This window comes from Passer montanus, unplaced genomic scaffold (assembly GCF_014805655.1).
Source record: "Passer montanus isolate IOZ18808 unplaced genomic scaffold, ASM1480565v1 scaffold30, whole genome shotgun sequence".
Classification (NCBI taxonomy): domain Eukaryota; kingdom Metazoa; phylum Chordata; class Aves; order Passeriformes; family Passeridae; genus Passer; species Passer montanus.
The window spans coordinates 6,394,960-6,412,929 of NW_024367708.1; the positions used below are offsets into that span (position 1 = coordinate 6,394,960).

Genomic DNA, 17,970 nt, shown 5'->3' on the forward strand with positions numbered 1-17,970 from the left:
CTAATGGGATCCTCATAATCTCTAGTCCACTCCCCTTTTCAAATGCACAGGTACAAACACACACACTTCAAAATAGTGAAGGCCAAGGAAAAATGCTTTGATGAGCTCTATTCTGCCTCTTTATGCAAGATTCTTTTAATTTCTAAGCCCTAAAATTTAAATCTTACCCTGATGATTCTTGATTGTCTGTACTACAGATTAAAGTAAGATTTTTTTAATTTGCATTTTAAATTTTAATGAATTAATCTTTGATATAAAACTTGAAAGCTCACAGGTAAGAGGAAAGCCTTAAGGACAAAATGGCAATATTCTGTAGGACTAAAATGCTTGGGTTTAAAATTTCAGACTACCTGGCACATTTTCAGTGCTGACTGTAAAAGGGAGTGTACTGTTTCTTAGATTCATTTATGCATACTGCTTTTGGGTTGGGACACTATGCAGCAGTTTATTCTGGATGCTGTACACATGTGAAACAGAAATGTTGTTTTGCCCTAAAAATATTAAAAAATTAATATAGGATGAGAAAAACCCCAGTATTAATTAAAGGTTGGAGGATGAAAGAAACACACTGGACTCTCATGGATACAAGAGGAGTTGCACGCCTCTTTTCATTTGGTTTAATTTTCACAAAAGAAGTCTCCTTTTTCAAAGTCTTATGATTAATTTCCCTTAGCAAATGGCTTTAAAAGTACTTAATAGAAAAGAAATCCAAAATCCTTCTATGCAAAATACTACTTCTTGAGATGAAGAAGTTACAGTTCTCATTGCTTGAAAATATACTGAAATATCAAACTTTCTATTATCCTGGGACTGACTACATCAAGTGTCCAGCTGTACCTAAGCTGAAAAAGTAAATCAGAGACCTCTCTATCATCTTGGGACAGTTCGGGAAAATTTATAGTGAAAGTGGTAACTATCACTATATCTAAAGAGACTGATTGCTTGATAACCTACCTGAACAATTTCTAGGAAGTTCAGTTCACAGATGCTTAAAACCTTACATAAATATTTTTAAAAGGCATTTTATAACCTATTGCAAAATAAATAAGACTCACCATAGCCCTGAGCATATTTTTATTGTGTGGGAACCAGATCTAGCAATCACATGTTTTCTACACACACTGTGCCAATGCTTGCTTGATACCAGCAACTAAGCTTAAGAAAATGGAATGCAGGTAGGAGCCTTTTTAAAGTGCCAGAATTTTAAACTCTAAGAAATATTTGGAATTTCACAACTGGTTAAGACACATGCAGACTTTGGACTCCAGTATTAGTTTTGTGTTTATATCTTTACTTTCTAGAAAGATCTCTAGTTGTTTAATGCTTGTTTTTGTTTGTTTGCTTGTTTGTTTGTTGGGATATTTTTTGGGAGACTGTTTTTTTTGTTATCTTTTGGGGGGTGGTTGGGATTCTTTTTTTTAATGGTTTTTTTTTTTTTTTTTTTTTTTTTTTTTTTTTTTTTTAACCATAAGCTTTTTGTAGTAATTGTTGGGCAGCAAAAGCATAGAAAAGAAAAATCTGCTCTAAGTGCAATCCTTTGTGGCATCCACAATGTTTTGTTGCCAGTGTAAGCATTATTCTTAAGCTTTTCCACAATCCAAAATCTTCACCTTCCATCAATAAAGAAAGAACCACAGGCCTCGGTGTCTCCACTCCATTTTAGGTGTATAAGCCATACATTTTACATCTTCAAAAAGAAAAAAATGATAGCTCTGTCATCCAGAGAAGCAAGAATGTTTCTGATTTTTAAGGACTGTTTCTGTCAGTTTTCTGGTGCTTCTGTAAGTTTTAGCAGCCTGACAGCGGAGCATGTTGTGAGCTTTCCAGAATAACATTGTTTTCTTGGAAAATGCTTCTTTACGAAAAGGAATCCATTTGCTAAAGAGGGTCAGTTTTGCCCAAACTCTTAAGTCAATGTTAGCATTTGGGGCTTTTTTAAGTTAAGGGACAATTTTCTGTCATCAAAATGTCATTATGTTCTGCATGATGCTTTCTCTAGGAAACCTGGTATTCACAATACACTTTCAAAGCAAAACATGAAATCTTTTGAATGGCTCAACTCCAAAATATTTTTTTTTTAAATCATCAATCTTGGAAGCTTTTAACTTGATTTGAAGTAAGAGAAGAAGTCAGTGACTGGAAAACTGCTGCAGAGCAGCAGAACTGCTTTCTGTCCTGGCCCTCTGCATCAGCTGCTGCCCACTGAGTCTGAGGGACCCATTGGCAGGGCTGGATGGGCTCACCTGTGCTCCAGGTGCTGTGCCAGGGACTGATACCATCTTCCCCTTCAGCTTACCACCTCAACCCATTCTGCAGCACTCCTGTAGCAGGCCCAGGGCCTGCAATGGCTCCTTGGCGGTCAGAAGCCTGAGCTAGGAAATGCCAAGTCATGATGACAGGGCCTCAGAAGCCCCTCTCTTCCACCTTTCGGACCCTGCTTATCTCTCCATAAGCCTATAGGTCACTTTCACTTGACCCTTACTATTGGATAATTTCCAAAACCCCTGTACCCTATATAAATCCCTACTTCTGCCCAGTTCAGCAGAAGAGCTGTCACTGAGAACCTTCATAGAAGACCCCAATAAAGAATTCCTTCAGAACCTCACACAGCCTTCTCCTCTCTCTCCCTGCGTCTGCTGCGGCACCAGCAAGATAAAGAGCTGAAATCACAAAGAGCTGATAATCACTAAGAGCTGATATCACTCGAGCTTGCTAAGGTTGCCTGGGGCCAGCAGCTGCTTGGGAACTCGGACGGGCTGTGCTGAGCAGGACTGCGCTATCCGGACCATTGCAGCCCACCGGGAATACCCTGAAGGCCCTCACCCCCTGAAGGCTCTCACCACACCAAGTGCTCTCAGGGAAGGAGCTCCCAACAGGGAAGGGGCAGGGTGACAGGCAGAGGGGCAGGGCAAGGATGCTCGTAGCTGTCACCAGGCAGGGAAAAGCCACCAGATTCACTCTGAGCAGGGCTGTGGTCAGCCCTCAGCCATTCCAGCCTGTCAGACTAAACTTGTGCAAGAAGATGACTGAAGTGGACAGCAAACCTGACCTGTCTTTGGGGCAAATTCCTAATGTCGCTGACAATGCTCACTTCCTTTCTTTGTCACGTTTTCTTTCAGATTCCCACAGAAGGACAGAACAATCCCACGGGACAAATGTCAGCTTTCAACATACGAAAACAGTCTCCTAATCAAGGCGGTAATACTGAGTCTCCATTTCCTGCTCCAGGGGCATTTGCAGGCTGAGGCGCGGCCTCCCTCCTGTCCAGGTCTCCATGCCTCTGGCATGGCTCCCTCATGGGAAGTGGCAGGAGGGTGATCGGGGCCACTGTGACCCAATTCAAATGCCAAACTCTGGGTGTTGTGCATAAGCTGTGACTGTCAGGGATGGAGGACAGAACATCCCACTGGACAGTGGAGTGTGGTGGAGTGAGGGAGCCGGGTGGTGAGGGGCAAGGTGGTGTGGTTGTCATGGAAAACCCACAGGAGCAAAGTGGCTACAAGGGCAGCGGGAAGATCCACTGGTCTCAGCGCCGTCTCTTTGACTCACACAGGGAAAATGAGGAGAAATTGAAGAAAAGTAGAATGGGGGAAGGGGAGAGAAAAGCTGTTTAATCATTGATTATTGTTTAGTCCTCTGGAGGAGTAAAACTTGAGGATGCCTGGAATTTGCTTTCTATGCAGAGAAATAACTAGAGGCAAACTAGAAATGTGATGAAATTTTCCATTTCCCTGAACCTCAAAAATATATCTGTAGACTGAAAGTTTTTGACATGCATGAGGACCTAGCTCAGGTGGGATGTGCCAGGCTCAAGTGCATCAAAATTCACGTAGCCACATCAGGGAGCTGCATGGGGGACATACATTTTTGTTGTCGAATAGAGACAGGGATGAGCTGCATCTGCCTGTGCTCATGTGACCTTCTCTGTTGTATCAGAGCTATGTTTAATTTTTTAGCTGAAGCTAGGGAGAAAATTCATTAGGCTAGAAATGAGTACTGTTCTGCTAGCCCAGGGCCTCAGGCATTAGCAGATTGCTTGCTGATCTGCTAACCACTTGTCAAGTGTTTCTTGACAAGAAAACATTATATATTCCTGGGCTACCATCTTTATACAAGGTTTCATGAAACATTCTTTGCACTTACCCATTTAAAAAACCAAGATTTCTGAGAAATCCAAGTGATTTTTGACAACCCACTGGAGCTATTCAGGCAAGCCAGGGACACCTTCATTTTTTGAAATCCTTAAAGTCATCCTTAAGTATTTTTAAGATAAAAACTAGCTCAATAGGCAGTGAACAGGCTGATGCAGAATTCATGCAGTGAGGATAGATTAGTTTTTGTTAATCTACCATGATTTTCAGCTCATTCTTACAAACAGCATTTCCCCTGTCCCTGGTCATTTGTCAATTGGCTGGATCTATGCTGCTTAAAAAGACGAAAGCCAAACCTGGGTATCAAGGCCAGGAGACAGAAGCACACATCCATGCTATCACAGCCATGGCTCCTAAAACACCTGCTACTTCTCTACCACCTCAGTCTTGGAGAAAGCAAGTCCAACACAGAACCAGAGAACATTTGCATCTAGGCAACATTAGTGATGAGTCCAAACCTTTCATTCCTTCGCTTTCACTAGGCAGTATGGACATATCTATAGGGAATTGAAATAGGCACAGTTTGAATTACAGACATTTATACATTTTTGACTGAATTTTATATCTTTTTACAGATCTCTTTTTGTTCTTTTTACAGAATTTTATCTCTATTTTATCTACTTTTAGAAAAAAAAAATTTAAAATTCACTCTTGGCCATTGTCACTTAAGATAAATGTTTTGGTGCTTTATTACAATTTGGTCTTCCACTCACTGTAGCTATTTGTCATTTTTTAATGTTATCACTACAGGTGAAGTTCTTGTATTAAATGCAAGGAATACATTTTCTTATAAATCAGAACAGAATGCCAAAACATAGCTCTGACAAATTACATGATACTGACTGCATGTGTTCTCTCTGGAGCATGTTCTTTCCACACATAATGCTTCCAGTCTAATTACTGAACACCAGATAGTGATGTCTCCTGAAATTTGAAAATCCTTTTGCACAAATGCTCAGAGAGTGAGGAATTAATGGAGAAAACCATGAGGGTCTTTACAGGAGAACACAAGATCCTCTGTACTTTTAATATTTTTTTAACTAATTGGCTGTATTGACAAAGATTTTGCATATTTAATATTTTACCATCTCTTCTCTGGAAAAATTTGGGGCAAATGCAATAATTAAAAAGATGGATTTTCTATTTGGTCTGAACTTCTATATTTTCATTTTAATAGGCCATGTTAAAATATCACAACAATATTTCCTCTTACCTCAAACAGGCTGATGATATGAAACTTAGATGGACTGGGAATACTAAACAATAGTCCTTGCATATTTTCCTTGCAAAAAGGGCCCAAATTCTCATGAAAAAACCAAAGGAGATAAACATCAGCTTTCTAATGCAGGGAAGAATCCATATTCTCCCAAATCAAGTGAATTTCACACTGTTACTTTCCTAACACACTAAATATCAGCCTTGTCGAACAAAGATATTTTAGGTTCTTTTCAAAAGTCAGTAAGGTTTCCATGTTTGTTCAGAATGTCTCTCCCAAATAACCTTTGAAACCATACACCAATTTTAGTTAAATTTGATGTAAAGGTATTGCTTTGATTAAAGTTCATATTCAGATTAAGTAAATGTCTCTGTTCATTCAGCCTTTGAGGAAAAAGCTTCAGAGTGAGTCTGACTCTTTGAGAAACATGAAAATCCACATATTTTGAGCTGGGTGTAGTTGGAGTGCCACATGGTCACCTCAAGATTAGCTGTCATTCAAAATTTGTATCCTGTCACACATCTGCAAATACAAAACCCACAGACAACACCCCAGGAAACAGGATTCATTAGCTTGACTTTCCTGGGATTACTGTGGTATGCAAATTTCATAATTCCTTTATCAGATCTGTGAAATGTGTTTACACTAGAAACAGGCAAAGCAGTTTCATATTAAGGATGAAACTGAATTGAGTTTGGTAAGATGGGCTTCTGCAGGCCCTTCAAGGTGAAGCTACAATCTTTTCAAGAAGAAATCTGGATTAAACAGGTGTGATAACTGAAAATTCAACCTGTATTAAACTGTTGCCTCTTTCAAACTATTTAGGTTTCCAACATTTTTCTGCACATTAATGTTTGAGATGTGTTTCTCTGCATTTGCAGATAAGAAGAGTCCCTCTGTTGCAATTAAAAGCAGACAACAGGCTACTCATGATGTTAATAAACGACGGACCCTTTTGCAAGATAACAGCTGGATAAAGAAGAGGCCTGAGGAGGAAAGGTAAGAAAAATATGAAAATAATTTCTTCCATGTTTAGTTCACTATGCCATGTACCTTTGCATTGACCATCTACTTTTGCATAGATGGTATCAACAAGAATTAGGGGAATTCAATCAAATAACTCTTATTTATTTATCTATCTTGATGAGGTACTGATTGCCTTTTGAAAGTATTAGCTTGCTGAATATTCACTGACTGTTTTTCATTGGGCCTTTTGAGTGCTGAGTATTTAATGAAGTTCTGCTCTAAAAGTAAAATCACACATTTCACATGTCTAGGTTGCAAGACTATGATCTTTTTATAAGCAAGAGGACTATAAATCTTGGCAAATTCTTTTAAGGAGCCTAAATCAGAATCAGTTTAAATTTACTCTAGTGTAAACTAGGACTTAAATTACAGCAGAAACATGCCTTGCAACCATGTTATCATTATCTGGACCATGAACAGCTTGTAGAAAGAGATAATTCTTACTGCAAAACATCTGGAGTTTTCTACTGCAGAGTTCTGCAGCTGGTGAAATTACAGTGGTAGTGGACAGCTATGAAATCTGATTGAAAACACAATATTTGTTGCTAAGAAAAAGTTATCTATTTTTAATACTCATTGTTACTCATTGTTTTTCTTTTGCTTGAAGTGCTGATGAAAACTATGGAAGGGCGGTGCTTAACCAATACAAATCCCAAGATAGCCTACACAGGTATGGTGGAGTATCTGAACACATTTCTAATTATATTACCAAAAACTGAGTATCCTTTTACTATGTCATGAACAAAACAAAGAAAACTTGCTTTGTTCAGTTTTAGTCTATACATATTTTCACAGTAAATCTGGCTCCAGTGTCCATAATTGATCACTGCAGTGGACCCAGGGTTTGACATCTGAATGGTCTAAAACCCTCTATGTTACTTTAATCTAAGACATAGATACTCTTTTATTAATGATGAGTTGTTTAATAAAATCAATTAACAAAATAGCATTTCTAAAATTTAATTACAGCAGTAGCACAAATGAAAAGGAAGATCAGAAAGCTGTTCTTGGACGATACAGGTCTGATACCACCTTGGACAGGTAGGGCTCTTTTTCTGGATGTATCGTATGTTGAGTCTGTCATACCTGTGAGAGGTCTTTAAAGGGAAAGCATTAATGAAGTCAGTGTTTTTTTAAAGTTTTCTTATTTATTAAGCATCTAAGCAAAAGACTTCTAAGCATCTAAGCAAATGACTTTTGTATGAATTTTCAATGAGACAAATGAAAATGTGATTTGAGAAAAGGTTCTTTTGATATCTTCTCTTTTTTTGGTACCTGTTTCTTTGTATTCTTGTCTGCATAATGTAAGTATTTTTCTACAGCTGATAACCATTCCTCCCCAGTTTCCTCCTTTTCAAACTCTAAACCCAAGTTAAATCTCCAATAGCTAAGCACAAGAGGGCTAAACCCATCGTTCTTTGCAAATACTATAATCAGTACCAATGTCAGTCATTCTTTTCATACAGGTTCATAATTTGAATATTCTGTTCAGCTTTGACCTCTGTTGGGTGAAGACATGACCATGCTTGTGTTTGCAGGTTCTTTCTGTGTTACAATTTCAAAATCCAACCACCATTAACGTCTGGTATCCAGAACATGCTGGGGCTATGAGAACCAGCACTTAAATGAACTCTGTGGGAAAAGTGCACTTTATTTAGTTGAGTTTTAGCACTGTATTATTTTATTTCATGATCCTTACTTCTCTTGTAAGAAACAATGCAAAATTGTTACATAAAATTTACCTTCTCCACAAGATCTTGAAAAAGCATAGTCTAGAGACCTGTTCAGTATCATGACCCTGTCTATTCTTGTACAGCCCAGTGAATCCTGCTGTATTGGTTCACTCATAATGAGGAAGCCATCCTACAACTTCAATTTACTTGTTGCTCTTCTTTGTATCTTTTCTATTTCCATATTAGTTTTATGATCTGGAGTCCAAATCTCCATGTAGGTATTTAAGACTTGTGCACACCTTATATGTACACAGAAGAGTAATAACAATGATTTCTATTTTGTTTGCAATTCTTCCCCTTGTACTTCATACCACTGAATTTGCTCTTTTGAGTGCTGCTAAGAATTGTGTTTTAATTTTCACAATATTATATATATAATTCCAAGATTTCTTTTCTGAGTGATAATTGCTGGTGCAGAGATCAATTGTTTCTCTTGGCAGGCATTACTTTGCAAGAAAAGTGAATGTCATCTGCCATTTTAGAAATCTGACATGTTAGCAGATGACTTCTGAAAAGCTTTGCCAGTCACCATTTGTTTTGACTACCAGGAAGTAATGACATTGGCAAGCAACATCATCCCCCTCTCCTTTTTTTTCCAGATAATTCATGAATGTATGGAAGAACACAGGTTTTGTACAGATCTCTGCTTCCACTCTGGAAGCTTGCCATTTATTTCTTACATTTGTTTCTTACATTTGAAGCAGTTAGTTCTCTATTACCCATGGGAGGTCAGTTTACTTAAGAACACTTAAAACAGACTTCTATGAAGTTTTTTGGAAATTCAAGTAGCATATATCACCTATGTCACACTTATCCAGATGGCCACTCACTTCAAAATAATTTTTAAAGCTTGATTTTCATGCCTCAAACCCTGATTACTAATTTAGAAGCCATAGGACAAATTCAGTTTCTACAGGGTCACTGAGGAGCACTGTTCTTTTGTACTCTACATCTTTTTGCTTTATGCTGAGATATTAAAGAATATGAATTATTTCAGATTGTAAGCTATCTTTTTCTTTTCATACACACAAATATCTAACATAAAGTGTTCTTAATATGCAATGGATTACAAAGTATACCTAAAACGAATTTTAGGTGTAAATAAGAATTGTACCAAGTGGAGAACATCCTTCCCAGAGGAAGCAGAAGTATTATTAGGAACTAACTATTTGACAAAAGATTAAACCTTAAAAGTCAGGTAGGAATGAAAATTATAATGCTATTTTTCCATGTACTTACTGATCCTAAGAAACACTAAATCCCAACTGCATCTATAGGAATTAGACCTGGATAGATGAGACAGAAGCAAATTACATGCTTTTATTGTTTGCTTTACTAATAATCTAATACTTTGGAATGATAGAAATTAGTAGGAAAGGATCAGAGAGCTAACAAGAAACCACTGCAGTGTTTGGTATGAACCTGCTTTTCACATCTTGAACACTGCATGAATAATTTCACTGATGTGATGAAACTACAATAAAACCAGGGAAATAAAAAGAAGAAGGTGAGGAAGGATGGAATAGCTCTCATATGGAAAATGTCTGAAAAGACAAAAAGTCCTCAACTTGGAAAAGAATAATATAGGCAAGCTGAGTAGTGAAAGAATATTTTCTCTTTGTTGTACTGCAAGAATGGGGAGATACTCTGTAAATGTTTGGGTAATTAATTAAGAAAAAAAAAATGAAAGAAAGAGAGAGAGAGAAAGAGAGAGAGAGAGAAAGAGAGAGAGAGAGAATGAGAGGAAAGAAATGAAAGAAAGAGAGAAAGAGAGAAAGAGAAGAAAGAAAGAAAGAAAGAAAGAAAGAAAGAAAGAAAAGAGAAAGAACATTTATTTTTCCTTTAATGCACATATTAATTGTAGGAGTCACCACCACAGGATACTGTGGAGGCCAGAAATTTAACTTCACTCAGATAAACATTACATGTGTAAATGGACCATTGATCCAGGGGTGTCTGCTGGCTACAGCGTTGTGGGTGAGAAGAGAGGATATTCCTTGATTTCTTATCAGAAGCTCGAAAGTTTTACAAGGAGAAGTTATACAATGCTTACCTTTCTTTTACTATTTTTTTTAAGTTTAAAAAGTGCAGGCTTTAAAATGAGAAAATACAAAACTATGTAAAGCATTGTGCTGGAATTTTGAAAATACGAGATGAAACGTGCATGAAATGCTGGTTCGCTGGCGAATGAGAGGGAACGCTCGGGTTTGCATCGGCAGCAGTGCCAGCAGGGTTAGTGAGACCTCTAGTGACCTTCCCAGCAACTGTACGTGCTGTCACATCACATGCTGCCCCGACAGGAGAGGGTTCTTTGCAAAATTGCATTTAAGATTTGCAGAAGACACAGAGCACCCGCTGGTGCAGATTGTGTCCCAGAACTCCCTGGAAGGCTTTTCATTAAATACAACAGTATTCTGTTGAAGGCAGGACACAAAATATTTTATATGTAACATCAGGTTATAGTTCTAGGATTAATTGTTTTACATCTATGGCTTCAGTTTATAGATGAGAATAAATAATTTATATATATATATATATATATATATATATATATATAAAAGTTGTAGCTCAAGATGTGTTTCAGCTGATTTAATCAAATATTTTAAATCACCCTCTCAACTTAGTATTTGTCCTCTCTTTCAAAGTACATCACTTTAAGCTTTTCAGAGTCCCCTAGTTCTTACTAAAAAATATTCCACATGTAGGCAGTAAACTGGAATAAAATAAGAACCTAATCTGCTTCAGCTATCATAGCTACATGGTGTTCTCTGTGAAAATTTTGAAGGGTTTTAGGCAACAACTGTAGAATCCACAAAGGGCTTGAAAAATCATGTGGTTGTCTCTTCATGTAAATTTCATGGCTTAATGAAATCAGTTCAAGCACAAAGAATCCAACTTCCCGTAAGTCAATAGCATCCTTTGCCAGGGATTTTGCACTAGATTATTTTCACATCACATTGATCTATTAAATCTGTAAATAAAATATGACTGTTGCATCTCTCTAGGAATGGTGAGGCAGAGAAAAAGGCAATAGTTCTATTGACTTAACATTGCTTTCCTTCTGGTATTTTGACCTAATTCAAAGGAGTTGTAATAAATCATTAGCAACAGTGACATTTAATACAGCATTATTGTTTGAACATCATCTTGGAAAACTTTTTCAGTGAGCTACTTGGAGTCTTCAGATAATACTGCACTAAATTTATATAATTTCAGCTTCTGTTCTCTACCTTTAGTGATACTGGGATATTTGTGATACTGGGATATCAGTACACAGGGCAAAATGGCACTTCATCTTTTAATTTAATTGAAAATGTATTTTAAAAAAATTAGAGTGTGTATTATAAGTAATTCCTGTGTTTCTGACAGAATTGCAGCCAGAAGTGATACTGATAAAATAAATAAGTCTCCAACTCTGAACCATAACCAAAATAACAGGTATGAATTTCAGAAACATTATCATCTAAGTATTATGTATTATAATTTATCATGCATCATTTATCATGCATTATCATGTAAGTGTTATATATTACCATAACTTTATAATTCACGTACATACCAAGATTATACAGAGAAATTATTTCTATGGCATATGGCCTGGTTTTGGCTTCATTTGACCACCTGACCTCTGGAATGTAGGCATGTATATCTAAATTATCATAGACTCTTTTTATAGTTGCTGAGGAGAAAAAAAAATATTTTCATTAAAGCATTTTAATTTCATGAAAATTAAAATTTTCATTTTCATTAAAACCAGAAGAATTTTCATTAAAGAATCCTATTTCTCCACACAGCTTAAAAGGGACACCAGCTCAGATTACACATTTACTCAGCATAATGATTATTTTAAAATTACAGTATTTGAAATACAAAAAACCCAAGAATAATAGTGTTTTGAAAAATGTGGGTATATTCTAGAGCTCTAGAATTCTCTGCATAAAATCTACCAAATACAGTACATAATTCTGAGGAAGGATAAAGAAAGAAATCTATTTAATTCTTCAGTGGAAAAGCTGTTTTACACTGCCAGTGGAAAACTTGAGTATCAAAACATAAAAAATAGTTTTTTTAATAATCTAGCTGACTTTTCCAGTGGAAACATTTTCTTTGGTCAGAAGGCCAGTCTTTTGATTAAAACAAATTTTAATTTAAAAGAAGATTAAAACCAGTTTTAATTTAAAAATGTATCAACATTGTTGATACATTATTTTAAAAGTTGCTATGATTCAGAGGTGGTCACTCTATATATGTCATATAATTCCACAGCTGAAAAGTTATTTTGAAGTTAGCACAACATTGTTGATACATTATTTTAAAAGTTGCTATGATTCAGAGGTGGTCACTCTATATATGTCATATAATTCCACAGCTGAAAAGTTATTTTTTAAAAAACTTCCACCTAGTACCTGATTAAAATTTTAATTTTCATTTAAGAAAGTCATAAGAGCTCATCCACCATACTTGTAAATGCATCACTTTGTGTCTTCATCAATGTCAGTAGAGTTCTGACAGTAATAAATTACACAGAACATAGCTGCCAGAGAGCACAGCAATTAAAAGTCATCTTGTGGAGAATTGAGATATTACTCTGAAGAGCAAATCAGTATCTCTGGCATTTAAAGGTCAACTGAGGTCACTCTTTCAAATTATAATTTTGCACCATTATGTTGTAAATCATGCTGATGATGACACATGAAGCATCATATAAATTGAATCTTATGGGGTGTTTTTTGGAGAGGGTTTTTACAGACCAACAATTAATTCTGAAGTGGGACTTAAGAGAGACTTAAATTGTATGTATTTTTTCCCTGCCAGAGAGCAAAATGATTTGTAAAGCACTATTCTTCAATTACTGTTATTATGAATTGCCAATTACTATCATTAGGAATTGCAGAGAATAAGACAATAAGTTTTTTATAAATGTTGTGAAAAATCACTGGCTTGGATTTTATATAGGTTAGTTTTACAAACATATCATAACATAAAGCATTCTATTTGAACAAGAAATAAAATTTAAAGTAAGAAAATGAGTAAGTAAGTGTTTGGAGACTAAAGTGTAGGTACAGAAGTCAAGATTTTAAGAAGTCAGAAATTACTTTGGATATCAAGTAAAAATGCAGTTGTGTGAACATCAGAACCCCTTAAGGTTTCCCACATCTTGTGTCCTTTGAGGTATATAAACATAGTTATAGCATTTACCATACCCATTTGTATAATTCTGATACCAGAAATATGATTGCTTTTTTTCTTTTAATAATATAAAATTATACTCTTTCTGAAGACTTACTCAGTAAATATATTTCCTTAACAGACAATCTTGGACTCCTAATGCAGCATCCACAACCACTGCAGTCACTTCTCCAATCAAGAAAAAGAGGTATTCATTACCACCACTGCTTGGTTGCCAGAGAGTCTATAGCACTGTTAAGCCTCAGTAATGTATAACAATTAGGTAATTTTAAAATTACCTACTTTCTCCTCCAGCACACTCAAACTCCTCAGTAAGCTTCAAGAATTAAACTTTTACATCCTGTCTTTTTTCCATGGGATTTACAACTTTTATATCTGTAGAGCCAGGGCCTGGTGGACATGGGACAATGAGTGCTAACTCCTGGCTGCAGCCCCTAACTCAGCTGGTGTAGTCGTTTTCAGGGTTCAGTTTTAAAGCACTGTAGCTCACTGTAATTATAAAATCTCTGATGCCAACCTTGACCTTGTGCTGTTGCAGTGCATATGAATCACACGGTTTCCTTAATGATACACAGCTGCCTTTAAAAATCTGGATTTCAGATAGCATTATCTAGGCAAGAACAAAAACAGGGTGTACAACTAAACACATTTTTAATTTAAAATGTACTGCTGGTGATAGCCATAATTTTCTGCATCCTTCCCAGCTGCAAATTCTGTTCAATCATGATTTTATATTTTATATTTAATGCATAAAAATGTGATCAGTAGACTAATGAATGTAGAAATGAAAATGTCATTGCATTTATATTAACAGACCTGTTTAGTGGATGTTTATGCTGTTTTCAGTCCAGTAATTCTCTTCAGGCTCTTGGAAGATATGGAAGGCCATCAATGAATTGTACTGCTTCTAGTGTAATTGTTTTTACCTCACAAACAATTGCTGGATTGATAGTTATGAGGGTTAAAAAAAACCCAACCAAACAAAAAGGGAACTGAAAGTACTCGTGCTGTTTATGTGACCTCTAATAGCCTGATTGTATTTCTTGTGTTGATACTTGACACTCTCTGTGCATTTTATCTGGTTGTCCTTTCCATGAATGATCCATTTATTTGCACCACTCAGATTGCAGAAAAAAACACCTAGAGTCACAGAACATTTTTCACAGTAAATAAAATTACTGTACTATTTCCTATTCCATTCACTTTTCTGTAAATATGGTCTAAAAAGTATCAACATGCAGTCTTTGCAAATACTGATAATATAAGAAAAGTTCCAGGTATTTTTACATCACTTCTATTCTAACATTCACAGTATGCTGTTCAGGCCCAGAGCATTTAACTAATACTGAAAAAATAACTTATTAAAACTTACAGGCAATCTTGGATGCCTCCCCCAGTTTCGAGTAGTAAGACTCCGACAGAAAAAGCGGAAAGCAAACGGTGCGTATCAGTGATCGCTGCTTATTTCCTAACTCTTGGCTAGAGCTCATTTTGGGAGCAAGAAAGCAGGGCAGTCCTTTGGTGGAGTGAGCTCGATGCAGAAGATGCCATGCAAAGAGAAAGCATCCCATGCCTGAGTACTTGTTTGGGCTTTTGGCAGCCTGATGCCCAGCACTGACTGGGGCCTGGGCATGTGAAGTGCCAGCAACCTGAGGTTACGTGAGCAATCCCAAAATTTTTCAATCATGTTTGCAATTCTTTCTTCAGTTTCACTTTGGACTATTTCAATTAATTCTCCTCAAGGCAAGTTGTTGTAGACAGACCGGCCATAAGGGCAGGGATTTTTAGGTGCCATTTGGATTCACAGTCAGGGGCTCATCACTGGCCCTTTGGGTATCAGTGTGAACAAAACCTCAAAAGCTATTAAGTACCCATGTGTTGTAGACAGACTGGCCATAAGGACAGGGATTTTTAGGTGCCATTTGGATGAGTCAGGGGCTCATCACTGGCCCTTTGGGTATCAGTGTGAACAAAACCTCAAAAGCTATTAAGTACCCCGTCATCAAAGTATCCAAGAACAAACAATCAGACTGAAGTTACTTGCAGATGAATGTTTGATGTTTATTTCTGAAGTTGTGGTTGTTTTCTGGCTGAATAGAAAGAGAACAGGAAAAGTATCTTGTTTCTTGTTTCTTTCTTATCTAAAAGCAGAATTGGGATGGTTTAAAATATTAATAAATAAACCTTCATGATCTTTTTTTCTTGTGCCCACTATTTGCTGCAGCATGGCCTTCTGCTTCCCTAGTTTTAACCTGGGAAATTTCCAACATGAGTCTCATGTGCAGCAATGATGAAAATGAAATAAAATAGAAATGCATGAATACACTGTGATATTAGATATAAGCCTTGGTAGACTATTGTCCTGGGAGCTTATGGAATGTCTGGCACTGGAAGACTTAAAACCAAGTTTAGCAATTACTTTTTATGTTATGCTGTGTTTACTACCCTCTATCTTTTTGGCCAAGATTCAGTCACTCTCCACCCAGAAGACAGACGGCTCAAAGATATTAAAGTTTATTTTCTTTGAAGTCAGTCCTTACTAGATGTTCTCATTGTGCCAACTGAAAAGAATTTATCTGGCTTCATTTCAATATCTTGCTAAGATCATGGTAATTTTGAAAACATAATGCTCTATATGGCATCCACCGAGCTTCCAATAGCAAGCTGTGTTCCTGTGTTCTTCTCAACACTAATTATCCAGTTACTCCTCCAGTCTCACAGCTCAGAGAAGACTGAAAACAGGCATATTATTTCTGAAGCTTTCATGACTCTTCCTAGATCCTCTAACAATGCTGCCATCACAAACAGCTGGTAAAAAAAAGTGATGGGCATTTAATGATTACTTGGTTTAGCTTTTAAAAGTGCTTTGAAGATGTGAAAGCTATTTCAAGTTGTGAATATTATAATAACTAAAAATAGTTATCAAAGGAAAGCCTTTTACTTGCCTGTGAGTTTCAGGAAAAAAGTGCCATGCATAGATGCTAATAAGCAGAGTTTCTAAAGGTCACTATCAGTCTTAAAGACTGAGCAAAGAGCTATGTCAGCTGTGTCTTTTCTTCACATTTGAGAATGGCTGACTGCTCTGCTATCCTCAGGAAGGGAGTCCAGCAATCATGGATATGAGGGTTTTCTTAGTCAGAGTTGTTTATGTACTTTTGTGATTCTCAGATGTTCTAGACTTTTATGGTTAAACATGATGTATAAACTTCCAGAGTTCTTCGCCTACTTCCAGCTGATTAAACACACTTTACAGAACACTTGAAAGAAATTGCAGTAGGAGCTAAGACTATAAGCAGCTCACTGTATTTGAGTTTTATAGTTGTGGATTGTGTGCTGAAAACAAAACATTATTAATCAAAGTGATTAACTGGAGAATGTTAATTGAAGAATGATTGTCTTAGTGATATAAAGAATATGGCTTGAATTTAGTATTGTGCTACTTGAGTTAAACATATATTCTACATTTTTAAAAATTATCTTGGAAGGAAGGGCAAAGTAAAAGTAATTGCTGTTATTGATCTAAATCTTGCAAACTGCTTCAATGCTAGCATTTTGCTACTTGGTTTCTGAAATGCTTACTCTTTTCTTTCTCTAGAACCACTTCAGAAAATTCAGAGGCTCCAACAACGTATGTCTTACTTTGCTTCTTAGTAGATTTAGAAATATAACATGCTCCTTTGCATAAACCTCAATTATTATTTTACATTTATTCATAATACAAACACTGTATAATTTACTGGGAGGGTTCCTCTGTAGTCGATGTTGCAGAAGTGCATGAAGAAGATTTCCTTCCCTGCAGAAATGCAATTATTGGTATATAGCTTAAAATATTTCACTGGATATTTACTCAAATTGAAAAAACATCAAACTGCATAAACCATTAAAAACTGCTTTGCAGTTTTAGTTCCACAGTCATATATGTTGCTAATGCAAATACTGTTTTATATGCAACTGCTGCTCTAGAGTCAGTGAAAGTGTGAGCTATGCAAAGAAAAAGAAACTATTGAAGAGCATGTCAGCAATGTGAATAAAAAGAAAGTTAAATCAAGAAGCTCTGCACATGCAAAGGCTTGTAATAGAGGACATTAAGATGAATTGATGCAAAGTGCTCTAAACCTGAGTGTCTGCAAAGGTTGCTCTAATTTTAGAAAATAAATTTATTAAATTAATTCATTAATTAAATATCCATTTCACATGGTCTAAATTAAGAGAAGATTACTTAACCAGCTTGCAACTTCATGACTTTTAATTAAGACAGCTCTGCATCTTGTCATGATTTAGTTGCCATACTAATAGAAAAATAGTCTAAAGAAGCAGGTAACCCTCATCAACTCTATCTGCCACCTTCTCCTTTTCTTATAATTACTTATCATTTTAGTATCCCTGTAGTGACTAATTTGATTCTTCACATAAAAAAAAATAGGAAGTGTAAATGTTTATTTATTAAGCTTTTTAAAAACTGGTACTTTTCTAGTTAAATAAAAGTTTTGTCTTTACTAAATAAGATATATTCAGTAAGAGAAAAGGTTTTTCAAGTTTTTTTTTACTACTAAAATAATTTTTGAACAGTAAAGACACTCCACTTTATTACTATATCCATATTAGCAAAATAGCTAGTTTAGGGATATTAGTTTTTCAAAAGGCTCATTGGATG

The 17,970-nt window shown here is 36.1% G+C and overlaps 1 protein-coding gene across 5 annotated transcripts in view; it reads left to right on the forward strand.

Moving 5' to 3' along the window:
• The window catches only part of SCEL (sciellin), a 139,151-nt gene that overhangs the window by 95,756 nt on the left and 25,425 nt on the right, over nucleotides 1-17,970 (forward strand). For 4 of the 5 annotated variants that reach the window (XM_039714621.1, XM_039714623.1, XM_039714622.1 and 1 more), the window contains exons 4-11: nucleotides 3,120-3,198; nucleotides 6,249-6,366; nucleotides 7,001-7,063; nucleotides 7,363-7,434; nucleotides 11,496-11,564; nucleotides 13,438-13,503; nucleotides 14,691-14,756; nucleotides 16,912-16,944. In XM_039714621.1, the coding sequence (XP_039570555.1) occupies nucleotides 3,156-3,198; nucleotides 6,249-6,366; nucleotides 7,001-7,063; nucleotides 7,363-7,434; nucleotides 11,496-11,564; nucleotides 13,438-13,503; nucleotides 14,691-14,756; nucleotides 16,912-16,944 (530 nt within the window). In that variant the 5' untranslated portion in view covers nucleotides 3,120-3,155. The remainder of the gene's footprint in view (nucleotides 1-3,119; nucleotides 3,199-6,248; nucleotides 6,367-7,000; nucleotides 7,064-7,362; nucleotides 7,435-11,495; nucleotides 11,565-13,437; nucleotides 13,504-14,690; nucleotides 14,757-16,911; nucleotides 16,945-17,970) is intronic. The other variant, XM_039714626.1, reaches the window with a different exon arrangement.